Here is a 15232-nt window from a genome sequence, read left to right as displayed (position 1 = left end):
AATCAGAAATCTATAACAGTATCCATCACCCTCTCACCCTACTTGTGAGTCATTGAAAACTTCATGTAGGAAAGTAAGGTCCAGCTACTCTTAGCATAGTGACATGCATAAAGGAAAGCATTTCAATGAAGAAAGGTGAGATTAGGAGCAATGGCTGTTCTAGAGAAAGCTTACACCCAAAGTTACCATATCCTTGTATGTGCTTTCATTTATTTGCAGGTAATTTTGACTGGGTTGGGACCTATTTTAATCGTAATGCTGGAGCTGGCCTTGTCATCAACCAAACAGACACAGGAAACAAGACCAGCATCATCAAGCAACTGAAAGCTGTGTTTGAAAGGGATTGGTATTCAAATTATGCTAAAAGTTCGACCACAAAAATTCCAAACTGTTTAAGCTTCAAACATAACAAAGCAGCAGCAAATAAGACTGCCCAAAGCAATGTGAATTGAAGCCTGTTTTGCTGTTCACTGCAACTAATGGAGAAATAGAATGGGACTGATACTGATCTCCCCTTTCATATTTACAGACAATAGACTTTTTAAACAAAGCAAAAGAAAATTTATAGGAAAAAGCACACTTATATAAAATGTTCTTTAAACTATATTCTCTATACTGAATTATTTACAAATATTAGATTTGTTACTGCTGAAACTGAATGTCATTTCTGCTTTATTGTTGGTTCGGAGGTATCACATTTAAATTTAAAAGCATGCTTTGATACTTTGGTTTTAGAGTTATTCCTACCTCTCTTTTCTGATTAGCATAAACAAGGCAAGTTTGATTACTAAACAAAATTCTCAGATTGGTTGATATTAAAGTACAGATTTTACCCGAAGGAAAAGATACAGGTATAAGCAAGCTTTTTATGATATATCTCCAGTATCTGACCATCCTGAAACATCTTTTGTTTCAGCATTATTGACCTGATTTATTCCATTATACCCAGTCCAAATGTATTAAAATTTATCTATTTTCTTGCTTTGCTCCAATCATGATGCAAAGGGCACGACTGAATCAACTTTAACTGTTCAGTCAATAGGATACTAGTCCAACCGACTCCGATTTCTGACAAATATTTTATTATGTTTCTCTTGCTTCATCACTGTAAGTAGGTATGTTAAAAATATTTTTGTTTTGTTTTGTTTTTTACATTGGGCAGCAATAGTGTGTATGTAATTTTCTTCTTCAAAGTAGCATATTTGTCAATTTGGGGGTAATGATTACAATTCGACTAAAGTAAACATGTAACTTTGTTTCTGTAGAACTAATATGTACCAGCATTCCTTTGGTTCACCTGCTTTGTTTTTCATGAAATAGGGCATTACCCAGCATAAGCACAGAGCCCATGCATGGAGGCTTCCCAAAGGTCTTGATAGAGTCCTGTTTCCTGCCCTCTCTGCCTACCCTGGCAGTGCAACAGATCATAACAGAGAAAATGAGACATTTGAGCATGTCTCCATTCTCCCTGTCACTTCTGCTCTCTCTGCCTATTGCAAATTACTTGTGTTTGGCGCATGAGTAATTTTCATGGTGTGGATGATGGATTGCTGGACAGACATATGAGAAACATGCACAGACCTCCATTTCTCCTCGTGTCAAGCTACCTTTGTACATACGGTACTCATCTGCATACATAGGTAGCTGGTAGAAGGTGTTGCAATCGTAGTGCAAATGGACTGTGCTCATGATGTTTTGACGCACATCTGAAATATCAGCTTTTGGAAAAAGCTTTTAATGGGATACTGATTGAAATCAATTTCATTAAACAGATTTTGCCTACAGCTACTGGAGATTCTGTTAGCAAAGAAGCGTTGTGGATTCACCCATAAAATGGTGACCCCAGTGTGAGATGTTTCACTATTTAAAATGTCCTCTTTTTACCATTTAGGTTACCTGGGGGAGGGGGTCCAAATGATTACAGTTTTATTTTCTCCCAGGTAAATGTTCTTAGGCTCGAGTTCTAGGCATCATTTTGGTTTAATTTACCAACTTTTCTTTCTTTACTTTTTTCACAATTTCTACTACAACAATAAAATGAATTCTATTTTTCCCTTTAAACAACAGATTTATTTCCTAATATCCAATGTCATCAATTATGCCATTAATAAGTAGCAGTTTGTAATATATCACAATTTGACCTATAGAATTTCTGATTCCAGTTTAATTTTGAAATCATAGATTGTGTCAATCCTGACAAGATATTAAAATATCTGTCTATCTATACATACATCCGTTCACTTCTAGCACTGAAATGCATAGCTTACAATGTAGATGCTAGCCCATGGTAATAATTTTAGCAGAATTTATCAGAGCAGATTCCCACTACAAAAGTTGGACCAAAATTAATCTGTGTGACTCTCTCATCAAGTATCAGCTAGTGCCAGCAAGTCCAAATGTGCAATGTTATTATTGTGGGGGGGAAATATGTATCATTATGACCCACGTGTGGGGTAAATAACAAAAAAAAAAAACAAAAACAAAAACAAAAACAAGCCACACACCTGGATTCAAAATGCAGGGCTAATCTCACTTTCCAGCAGAAGAGAGCCCCCAGCAGCAGAGTTTGAATTCACAAAAGTCAAGCAACGATATATCGTTAGTAATATAGGTTGTTGGACCCTTTAATCACATTTAGTCCACTTGCAAACAGCACTCCACTCTTTTTACTCCCTTTGCAATGACCACACACTGTTAAGTAATTTTAAAATTCTTTACTTACAAAAGTTCCAATGGTCAGATTTATGTATTTATCCAAACAGCAGCGAGTGCAACATAGGCAGAATACTCTTTGGTACAAAATACAGAAAGATAGCTTCAAACATGTGTTCTAAGCTTGGAGCTTGCTCATGCATGTCTTCCTTGGTCAGTTACATGGCATAAGGGAGAGGGAATAGAGATGGCTTCACTTTCTTCCTAATCAAAGAAGGTGTGTGACCTAGCTGAGTCTAATAATCCAGCTCTATGTCTTAACCCACTCACGCATAGTTACATTTGACTGCAATTTCCCACACTTATGCCAATGGTTCCAGGCCAAGGTTGCCAGTGTTTCAGCTGTGCATTTGGGTGGTTTGTTTAGTGTTTTTCATAGTTTATCTACTTGAATGGTTTTGCTAAATGGCTTTATCAATAGTAATGCTGCCGTGAGACTAACGGGCATAAACACACCCAAGTGTAATAATTGTAAGCTACAATCCTAAAAGCAATTATACATGTCTGTGCTCCATCAATTTTTAAGGAATCTGTATGTGTGTAGGACTGCAGCCACATACAAATCTCTGGGAACTTAGATGCACAATGAACCTCTGATGCATTCAGCTATCCACATTCATATCAGCAGGACCAACTGCATTGTGTACACATTCATTTTCAATGAACACAGAAACCAGGCAGAGCTCTCAAGTGCTGAGCACAATGCTGGATGTGAGGAACAGTGTTAGAATTGTAGCAACTCCAGTGTAATAAAGGTTTTGTTGATACAGCATGTTGTCCAAACCACAGAGCATCCTTGGCAGTAAAAAAGAATAGGGAAATGAAAATATATTTGATTTCAAAGACAGTCAACAAACCATCATTTATTTCAGATGACCTTAGATGAAAAGTCACAATCACAATCCTGCTCACAGTTTTCTAGTATATAAAAGGCGGCATGATATGACTTGAGACTACTGGTGGGGTTTTGCATTAATGATCTTGCAAGCAGAATCCCATCAATGCACTCCCACAAAAGCCTTCTAATTGCTGCTGGGAATTCTGCTGTGTTCTGTCATATTGCAAAAGAAATCTGCTTTATTCTTAAATTAATATAAGCTATAACTGTTGATTGCTATAAATGCATGCCTTCCAACATGTCGCAACGGAAAACCAGAACACCAACCTCCAGGGCTGCACTCATAACATGAGTCATGAGACTCACATGAGACCACAGCCCTGAAAAAAGAGCTGGGGGGGGGGGGGAAGGATTGCAGCAGCCAAAATGTGACTCCATTTTTAACATGCTTGGAGATCAATGTATGGTGCCAATATAAATAGCTTTATGTCAGGGTTTGTGTGCCTCTAGCTCCAATGTCTTCCCCATATAATCTGCAGTAATGCAAGCTGAATAGCTGCAATGTGCTGTGCATGGGGACTACCTTTAGAAAGTCATCAGAAATATCACTTGGGGCCCAGAACACTGCAACAAGGATGTTAGTAGATGCTTGCCATGGGATGATGGTAACACCTGTACCGATGCAGCCACACTAACTGCTGATTCATTTCCAGGCACAATTCAAAGTGTTGGTGATGACCTTTAAAGCTCTAAATGGCTTGGATACAGGGTTCCCGAGGGACTGTTTCCTTGCATTTAAGCATGCCTGCTCCTTGACTGGAGAGGTATTTTCCATTCCCATCTGTTGCTGAGACATAATTGGTAAGGCCTTATTGGTGAGCGTGCCCAGATGAGAAATAACTTACCCAATGAGACCTCCCTTCCACTGACTGGCTAAAACAGCAGGCATTTGTTTTGGTAGGCAGCTGTATTTTGATATAGATCTAACAATGTCTTGTTTCCTGCTATCATCAATCAAAACACTTGTCCACTCTTGGGAACAGCTGCTTCCTGCCATGATTGGTGTATTTATAATACAACTATTTTGGGTTGTATTGAGAATGAATAAAAAAAAGGGAATAGATAACACATAATTTTGCATTAAGACTGCGACCTTATGTAAGCTTACCTGCAAGTAAGCACCATTTAATTGAGTGGTACTTTCTATTGAATAGAAATGTACAGGATTGCACTGCAAAGCTTATAATTATTGATGTACAACTGCATTTATCTTCAAAGATTATTGTACTTTTACAACTCAATCTGACAGTTCTGAAGCACTGAACAGATCAATAATTTTGTTGGCTTCTCTTCTTTCCTAAAACTTTAATCATTCCCACTACTTTCCTTTGGATTATTTCCACTTTTTTTAAGCATCTGTCTTCTAATAAGGAGAAGGTGTTTCTCCAAGCAATATCTTACATGTGCCAAACAAGTAGAAGGAGACTATTAATTCCTTTGTCTTGAATCCGATTCTTTTGGCATTGCAACCCAAAACTGTGCTAATATTTTGTTCCACAGCGTCATGCTGATTAATGTTTAGTTCATCAGCTGTGATGCCTTAAATCCTCAGCAGAGCTGATATGCAGCTAGATATAATTACAAAAATCATTAAGTGGCCATATTCATCCATTAGAAAAATCCAAATGCCACAGTTGGACAATACCTTTATCTGGACCAACTAAATTTCACAAAATACTGTGCAAGTCTTTTAGTGCTCCAGAACGCTCATTCGGGCTGTATGTTAAATAAGTAGAGGAAAAGCTGGGCATGATGTTGGAATGCAAAAGTCTGTTGTTCTTTACAGACTTTGCAAGTTTGTAAGAGGTGTTAATTACACTGAATTAGGTTAGTCTCAATTAGGTACAAAACCTAGTAGATTTCAGGTTGCACAAGGACTGCTGTTCTCACTACTTCTGTCTTCAACCAAACAGAGCGCAGTAATTCCTTTCTAAATTTGTGGATGTGTTGAGTCTGCAAATTTGTTTTGCCACTCTTGTTTATCTGTTTCAGTAGAACTTTGATAACTCTTTCCTTTCCAAGATCTAGCTCACAATACTCTTTAAGAGTTCTGCAGATATCAGATTGGTCCTCAGTTCCAGTTACTCCAAAATTTGATTTTAGCATATTGTCCAAAATATATTATTGAGAATGATTTAGCATAGCACTGTAGAGTTGGAAGAGACCCTGAGGATCATCTAGTCCAACCCCCTGCAATGCAGGAATATGCAGCTGACCCATACAGGGATCGAACCTGCAACCTTGGCGTTATCAGCACCATGGTCTAACCCACTGATAGGAGAAGTAAATAAATTTCATGATACTTCAGAGGATGATGTTAAATCTCTTTGGAAAATGAGAGAAAAGCCCATTCCCACCGCTTCTTTCTTCCTTATCATAGTTTTTGGTGCTGCCATTAGATAATGTACCAGATATTCAAACTGCACCAAAATGCTTCCCTTGATTAAGTGATCTGATCACATGTCTTGACGCTTTCTGGGGATATTGCTTTGGCTGCCTTTGGGCAGAAAATGTCATTTATAAATATTAATAAGATAATAAATAAGACCAAGAATTCTGAGTGCAGCTTCTTATATTACAAGGCAGCCACCTTAGTCAAACTGATAAATACATGGCTGTGAAGGCAGAATCTCACAGAATCTTCGATCATTCATGGTTTTCTGCTGACAGTGTTATTTATTTATTATAAGCATCTAATAAAATTCTCAGGGTGGTTTACAATAAAATTCTGTAGAAAATGCACTTTAAGCAAAATATTTATAAATATGTGTAATGCAATAACTAATATGGCTCTTTAAAGCTGAAGCAGCATAAACAATAGCAAAGCTCATAAAGGATTTAAAATGGGGGGGGGTTGCTTGGTCCCAAAACAATGACGTTGGTGAGTTTCTCTTGGGAGAGCATTTCCTAACTGAGGCACTACCCCTGAGATTCACTCTCAGTGGTAGCCCCCTGCCTTATCTCAGATGGCAGGACCAGCTGTAGAAGGTCTTAAGCTTCAGGAACATACATATGGAAACAAATGCTGCATCAAATATTGTACTCCTAAGCCGCAAAGAGCTATAAAGTTCAAAACCAATACTTTGGATTGTCCTGGAAATGAACTTGGTACTAAGATGTCATCTGAATTCCCCAAACCATCCTACTGTGCTGTCACCCAAACATATGCAACATGGCAACTTTGTATGATGCCACTACGCACTAAAATATTGACAGTGCTGCTGCAAGCAAAACCACAGATCCTGGTGATTCCATCTTGTAATTATTGCCAATGAAAACATGAGACCAGACCATCCTGACTACAGACATTGGTCATGTCTACAGTGACACAAGACCAGACAGACAATTAGCCTGTCTGCCCAATTTCTACATCTTTGTTAGTGGAGGAAGTCTTAAGGCTAGGTCCAGGAATAATTTCACAGGGTTTTTGCATGGCATGAACAGCATCTTCTTTTCGAAGAGTTAGCACACATTCTGTTGTGTCGCTTAGCCTGCCTCTCAAATTTCTCTTTCCCTTGCTGGAGCCATGCATGCCTGCTGCTTTAGTATGGATTACAAATACGTGCCTATTGCCGAGTTCAGCAGTTGATTCTTTTTGGCTTCCATATTTATGCGCCTTTATCTTATAAGATACCTCTGTGGGTGGAGAAGGATCTAGCCTATGCATTAACATAGGAGTCGATGACAGATTTGAGCCTTACGAAGTGTAAGCAGGCTAGACACTTGAGCTCCCACACCCAGCTGATTTAGATAGGGGATCTTCTGGTTGCTCAGAAACAGGTGCCTTGTCAATATAGTTGTGCATTGTTAGAAACATATTTACTTCTGTTCCATGTGAAATTCAATTTCTCCTTTTCCTGTCTCCTACCTTTGGGCTAGAACTACTTCTAGATTGTCACTATTTTGTAGAATGAATTCATCCATATACTGGCAAATTTAGGTTGGTCAATAAACAACAGACATTGTTTAAGAGCCACACAAACTGTAAAAATCAAATCAGGATGCAAGCTCAATCAACAGGTAGTCTGTATCAAGTATAACACAGACATTGCAGTTTGTTTGTTTTTAAGAATCAATTTTAGGTAGAATTATAGAGCAATTCTTTCTCTTGCAGCTAATGGATTTTAGGTAGAGTTTGCTTTCTGGGGTACTATTGTAGCATTTGCTGTAAAACAATGGAGTCTCACGGAACCCCGTCTTGTGAGTTAACTTGGCAACTTCATATTCTGTTACTCCTTGGAAGTAACTAAGAACCTCCTGGCCAATATGTAGCAAACATCCATATTTGCTACTCCATAGATACAATTGGAATTTAGAATAAAGCTTCCCATTGACTTTTGAAGTCAGGATGTATTAAGGGAATTAACATGTCTTACTGTACATACACTGCTTCTGTACTTTCACTGCAAAGCAGTCTATAAATCTGCAAAAAAAGTCACTTAAAGACTGTGTTAAGTATTAAGCAGTATAAAAATATCTGAAATGAAATTAAAAATAAATTTCAGTAAGAGATTCCATTGGAAACATCTCAAATTTCAAAGTTCAGAGACTACTGTGAGCATATACAGGAACATCCAAGTGCATTATGAGGAACCTCCAATCAGAATTGCTTTCTTTATTATATTTATTCTACAGGAATACAGTACATTAGAGCCCAAATACTTTCCTGTCAATGCCTTATTTTAAGTGGACTGGAACTCATTTGGTACCTCCTTGAATTAATATAAGGCTGACTGCATGAAACCAGGCATTTGAGATTAATTCCTTCATTGCAAATATATGGGAGAACAATTTCTTAAAGGGCAGGCATTTAATGGAATTTTAATCTAAACAACTTCATAGAAGGATGAAATTTTTTCATCTGTTCCATTCGACAAACTTTAATGTACATGTCATATTTTATAATTGCCACTTTTCTGAATTTTCTCACAATCTTTAATAAGCAATTTCTAATTCTTGCTATTTCATAGAAGCAAGACCAACCATGTCCCTCTGAAACCTAAATCACAATTTTTCAACACCTGGGAGCTTCCCCTCCTGCTCATTTTCTCTTCTGTGATATTGACCAACCTTAATACTTGTGCTCCTTCAGGCAAAAAACACATGCAAACTCATGCACTGATTGAAAAAAAAAAAAGGCAACGTCTGTCTGTGAGGTTTCAGATATATCTGGAATTGTTTTTGCTTGTTTAAGTGCTGTCACAGCTACCACAATTTAGAAGCTTAATATATGTGTTATCTTGGCAAGCAGAGAAGACAATCCTATCTCCCAATGTTGATAGTTGGGGATAGGGTACAATATTGCACAGGACTGCTACCTGTGCCCAGGAAGATTGAAATTCCTCGCTGACAGTAACAAACAAATCTGAAACAGAACAGCTGGCAAGGTTTGAGATGTGGCAAGGTGATGAGCCTGCTGTTCCGCTCCTCACTACAACCTCACTTAGAATAGCTCTGTTACCCATTTTCTTACTTCATCATTAAGACACAACAAATATCATAGGAATCAAAGAACAGGTTTACCTGGCTATTCTATTTTCCCCATCAAATTACAGTGAGATTCATGTGAAGTTAGACTGTCTATAAAGACATCCAATGAGTGATGGATTCTGACACCATCATCCTTTTGATGGGTTGGAAAATCTTCTTTGCTAAACTAGTATGGTGTGGGTGGGTGTTTTTTTTTTTTTAATAACCCAGGGAACTTGTGATTTGCCACAACAACTCCAATACAAACAAATAAGACAAGGAGGTTGGGGGGGTGCTGTTTTCCCCACCCCTAAATTACTATTTGAAAATCATGCATAGAATTTACAGGGGGAAGTGGTGTTTTGTATAGCACCATAAAATGTATGTCTGTTACTTTATGCATTCTTCTGACATCAAAGAGCAGAGATGCTTAAGCTCTCTTTGAAAACTGCATGGCTAGCTTATGCAGTAACTTGATGTGATAAGACTACTGTGTTGTTTTCTAAGACTCTATAATGTGTAGTTTGGACATGTAGCTAGAATCAGGGTTTAAGAGTTGTGGGCATGCTCCTGGCTACCTGCAGTATCAAGCATTCCCAGGTTCCTTTTAACCTGGATTTGCAACAGCCACAACACCGAGAACACCTAGAGAGGCTGATGGAAATTCACAAGAGGGAGTTATGAAAAAGCATGCATTATTTTGCAATTTGCTTTTAGTCCCTGAATTCTAGTTCTTTTTATGTCTGAACTATAAGCCTAATAAAAACACAGTGAATATTTTATTTACTTGAGGCAAGCCTTACAGAGTCTCCAAGCAGGAGTCATTTGCATTGCTTAGACCTGTTGCATAGATCTGTTTTCTAGTGCACACGATAAATGAAATTTGCCACTGCAAAGTATTTTTAATTACCTCTTTTTTATTTGAGCAATCAATGTGCTGTGACTGGGGGGGGGGGATTGAAACACAGGGCAATTGCTGCATGCTTATATAACATTAGTTTTGTTATGATATAACTTTTATGAATGCCTATGCACTGTAAATGCTTTAATACTAGAATACTGAATGTTTTGTACCCCTTTTTTGTAATTATGCTCTATTTATTGCATGGTTCTTTTCATGGTTCTGTTGTCCCCATAAAGTACAATCAAGGAACATGTGGTATTTTATAACATACAAAGTTCAATGTCAACTTAATCCATTACAAGACATGGTTGCACCAAGACATTTTAAAGAAACAAAACATGGTAGGAAATGGGCTTCCTACCAACAATGGGCTTGGTTCACAGCAATACATGAGTCCGTGATCTATGTGTCTGTAACATTGTTGATTTTGTATAAATGGGACTAGAGGCCTTATCGGATCCTGGAGACACTTGCATAATCCAGTAGGGCTGTACAGGAATTAGTGTTTGCAAAATCAAAAGGGTAATCTGCAAGAAGGTGTGATCTGTTTGGATAAAACCTGTATATCAGATACATTGGTGCAAGGCCACTTTGTCTGATATAAGAGATAAGGAGAATAAGCAATATCATAGACATTGCCACACAGCAAGTGGTAACTATTTTGCCTGACATATGCAACTGTGCATAATATTATCAGGAATAAATGTAGTAGAAATAGGTCTACTATAGATCTGCAAAAATTATTCCATTTATATTGCAAAATAGATAATTCCAAACAGAAATATTTCATTTGGTAAGGCACTCTTGAATATGTGAGGCATTTTTCTTTATGAATAATAATTCTCGGCGATCCGAACAGCTGCTTTGGTTCATGTTCAGTGAAAATTTTGGCAACTTTTTCCTTGAACAGCAGAGTACAGTGGAACCTCGGGTTGCGAACGTGACTCGTGCGGGAGGCACGTTCGCAACCTGCAGCGCTGCGTCTGCGCACACGCGGGTCATGAGTCGGCGCTTCTGTGCATGTGTGAGTGCCAAAACCCAGAAGTAACCTGTTCCGGTACTTCTGGGTTTGGCGCGGTGCGCAACCCGAAAACACATAACCTGAAGTTTCTGTAACCCGAGGCACCACTGTACTATTAAGAGCTTAGGGATGCTTCTAAAGCAATGTAACACTCAGCAAAGCAGCTCTTGGAGAAGAAATATGCTTGATTGTTCCTTTGGAATCTCAGAACGGGTTTTCATGCATCTTTGGATCCTACTGTAGTTCTTACCTTTATAACACATTTATCCTGTTCAAGTTTGAAAAACGTGTAAACACAAACAGGTTTCTCTAAAATGAACTTCCTTACCACCAGAGTGAAAAGTGCAATTTGAGGGGAGGGGCAAAGACTCTGTACCTAATGATAAGATATATGTTGAGTGTTGTTCCACTGCATGGCGCCCATCACAAAATGGGGAGGCAGAAGGAGGGAATGGACTATCCATCTATTTTGGGTCTAAAGGATAATCAAAGCAAAGGGCATGGAGTGTCCTTCTTCACTCCAGGTGCCTTGGATCAGGGCCAGGGGGTGCAATCATCACTCCACTAAAGTTACAGTGGTGAAAACTGGTTGTGAACTGGGCCCATTGTTTACAGTGTTACTAAATGTAACCAAAGATCATTTGAACAAAAATTGGAATACCAAAGGGTTGGATTGATCCAGAAATAGCTTTTTATTGTATTGATAGCTTTCATATCTGAAAAATCACTGAGTGAGGTGGCCAGAAAATTGGTGTTAATTTTTTTGAAAGAGGGCTGGTAATATATTTATACTGCTGCAAACTAAGTTACCAATGAAATAACACTAAATCAAAGTATTGTGTAATGAATTGATTTCAAGCTGTGTAAGAGTTGATTTTCATGCCGGTACTATTGACTTCTTTTTCCATCGCTTCGATATCCAAGAATACCTGATATTCCATAGAATGTATTCCACCCAGCATTTTGTTCAGGCCTCTGTTTTATTTTCAAAAAGCAAGTTTTCATGCCGAGCAGAATAACTTTCTCTTTACTTCACAGAAATAAAATAAACGTGTTTCAGTACATTGCGGTGCCTCTTATTTTGGTGCAAAATTAGGGCAGCCTGCCTGCCAATGGCGTGAACCAATGGTCTTTGTTCTGGTCCAAAGGGACTGTTCAGTGGTGAACAAATGCATTTGATTTGATGGGAAACCCCACCAAGAACTGCTGTTCTTGTCCCAGACTGAACTGCTGTTCTTGTCCCAGACTGAAATAGAAATGAGAGAGGGAGGGAGACTGTTCCCTGTAGTGATGGCAAAATGTTATTTGCAGACTTATTTGTTCATTTTTTAATTATTTTAAATGGAGCTAGGATCGACTGCAGGTCCCTGTACTATGCGGTGCATTGCAGATTCTGGATTTTTTTCTATGTAGCATAAGCAGGCTCTGCACAACCTTCCCCCTGGATCTCTCTGCTGATCTTCTCTTCCACTGAATCTCAGATTTTTAGATAGTGGTAAAGGATATGTTTTCACATACAGATTTAGTTGCCACAGAATACTGAGTATCTGTTAGTAGGGAGAGGCGGAAAGGAGGGAGGTGGGGATGAAATTAAGGAAGATAACAGAGATTGTGGCTGGATTGCCAGAATCTTCACATGAGTCTTTCACACTATGACATTTTGCAGCAAGTCTCACTAGTGCATTTAAGAACAGGTAACACGTAAAGGAGACAAGAAAAGGAGCTTGATAGATCAGATGACTGACAGATGATTCAGGAGGCTGTTTCCATACGGACCTGTGGGACCATGCAGACCCCTTGAAATTTATACTTTGTGGTATATTTACTGCAAAGCACAGAAAAGGGCTCTTCCTTACACTTGCTTGTTGATGTCCTGCAAAAGTATCCCTTCAACATTTTCTCCCTTTACAATCAATTCTCCAGACAAGACAACGGATAGAAATGAATTGTTTTATTTCAGCCACTTGGTTCCATGCAGTTGAGCTTTCATCAATCCCACCTACTTGCTTAAAGAAATTATGTTTCTTGGCTTCCTCAACACCACTGTTAATGCTCTTGGCAACAAAAAGCTGGATCCAATACAACTGGCTCCCCCCTTTTTTTTGCCTGTTCATTAAAAGGGCAGCTCATTAAAAATTACATAATGAACACCAGTCATAAGTTATACACTTGACCTGCAAAAACACTGTGTGCGAATGGTCTGCCGCATTGGCAAATGAGAGCAATTCAAATATCCCAGACAACTCACTGGTGAGAAATCAGTTGGGGGCATTTGTACTCAGAAGCAACTCCCAGTGAGTTCAGCGGGATTTACTCCCAGGAAAAATATGCATAGGATAACAGCCTTAATTCTCTCCATATTGAGTGTTGCCAGATTAAGGCCACACACTCAATCTCTCCTCTTTCTCCAGCAGTACTTCCTTTTGCCTACCCTGAACCTACAGGAAATAAACTCCTGCATAGTTATTTGTTTTAAGCATTTTATCCTGTCTTTCCACATATGCACCCAAGGCAGCTTATTAAGTGTAAAACAAATCGATACTATACCTATAGCCTAATTACTATTTTCTTGCTGCGTAAAAGCATACTTTATTCCCCATACTGCAGTCAGTAGTGCAGTTGCTAGTTAACTGATGGAATCCACTCCCTGGGGCATTTTATTATACAAGAAGTTCCAGCTGTTTCAGAGGTGACGTTTGATATTTTTTACTTAAATTGGTTTTTATGACATGCTTGTAAGCAGAGGATGTCAAGACCTCCTGAATCTTGAGTAAAAATCTGCTGGCAGTGAATGCAGTTTGGGGAGGGGGAGGGGAATCGTCCACCAGAAACTGCATGATGATAAAACTCCCTCAAGTAACGGCTGTTAATGATTAGAGGCTCACTTGGGCATGAAATTAGTCGTTTCTGGCATGTGCGAATAATGGGTAGAAGCCTAAACTGCAATGTTAAGCCTGAAGGCTTCCATTATTTCTAACTGAGTGAGTGTGTGTTTATGCGTGGGAATCTCCAAGTGTACGTTCTCTCTTGGGCTGCTGAAGGGGATGTCTTTGTAGAAAGAAGCACATTTCCTCAGTTGCCCAATGCAAAGATAACAGACAGAGAAGCAGCAAAGAAATACGAGACAGCTAGGAGAGAGCTTGTTTATATTTGCATTCATCAGTTCAGATCCAGCTAAAACCTCTCACGTGTGCCAGTACTGGGAAAGGCCTTTTCTTCTCCTGAGAGCTTGGAGACAATGCTGGGCTAGTTGGACCAATGGAACACCTCAGTATTGGGCAGTTTCATGTGATCATAAGTGGTGGGTATATAAGGCAGAGGTTCAACTACACAAAGAACAACAGCATTGTATCTGGAGCAATGGTCAATATGGTGCCTTCCAAAGATTTGGACCACAACTCCAGCCAGCAGGAGCCTGAGAAGCAATTTCTGCCCTCCTTCCACCCCATTTTTCAGAATCCCAGATCCATACACATTAAGATGCCTGGATCCCTTTGGCTCCAGTAGTTGTGGGTGGTTTTTTGTTTTTTGTTTAAGGATCAAATACAGTGGTACCTCAGGGTAAGTACCGGAGGTCTGTGGTTAACCTGAAACTGTTCTTAACCTGAAGCACCACTTTAGCTAATGGGGCCTCCTGCTGCCGCCGCGCCACCGGAGCCCAATTTCTGTTCTTATCCTGAAGCAAAGTTCTTAACCTGAAGGACTATTTCTGGCTTATTGGAGTGTGTAACCTGAAGCGTATGTAACCTGAAGCATATGTAACCCAAGTTACCACTGTATCAAGGTCTTCGCTTCAGACCCTGGAGAGCTATTGCCCTAGATGTACCACCGCTGTACACCACCATTATATTTTTTATGAGATTTGGATAGAAGTATTCAATGTGGGACGCAGGTGGCGCTGTGGGTTAAACCACAGAGCCTAGGACTTGCTGATCAGAAGGTCGGCGGTTCGAATCCCCGCGACAAGGTGAGCTCCCGTTGCTCGGTCCCGGCTCCTGCCAACCTAGCAGTTCGAAAGCACGTCAAAGTGCAAGTAGATAAATAGGTACCGCTCCGGCGGGAAGGTAAACGGCGTTTCCGTGCGCTGCTCTGGTTCGCCAGAAGCGGCTTAGTCATGCTGGCCACATGACTGTCTGCGGACAAACGCCGGCTCCCTCGGCCCATAGAGCGAGATGAGCGCTGCAATCCCAGACTCGGTCACGACTAGACCTAATGGTCAGGGGTCCCT

General features: G+C 39.5%; 1 protein-coding gene across 4 annotated transcripts in view; it reads left to right on the top strand.

Annotated features, from left to right (window-relative positions):
- PLD5 (phospholipase D family member 5) overlaps nucleotides 1-4794 on the top strand; it is a 95557-nt gene extending 90763 nt beyond the window's left edge. For all 4 annotated transcript variants that reach the window (XM_081856363.1, XM_081856364.1, XM_081856365.1 and 1 more), the window contains one exon: nucleotides 220-4794. In XM_081856363.1, the coding sequence (XP_081712489.1) occupies nucleotides 220-452 (233 nt within the window). In that variant the 3' untranslated portion in view covers nucleotides 453-4794. The remainder of the gene's footprint in view (nucleotides 1-219) is intronic.
- Nucleotides 4795-15232: the final 10438 nt, after the last annotated feature.

Source organism: Podarcis erhardii (assembly GCF_964252035.2).
Source record: "Podarcis erhardii genome assembly, chromosome: 3".
Taxonomy (NCBI): Eukaryota; Metazoa; Chordata; class Lepidosauria; order Squamata; family Lacertidae; genus Podarcis; species Podarcis erhardii.
Note: the sequence above shows the minus strand (reverse complement) of the source record. Positions and strands in the feature narration are given on the sequence as shown.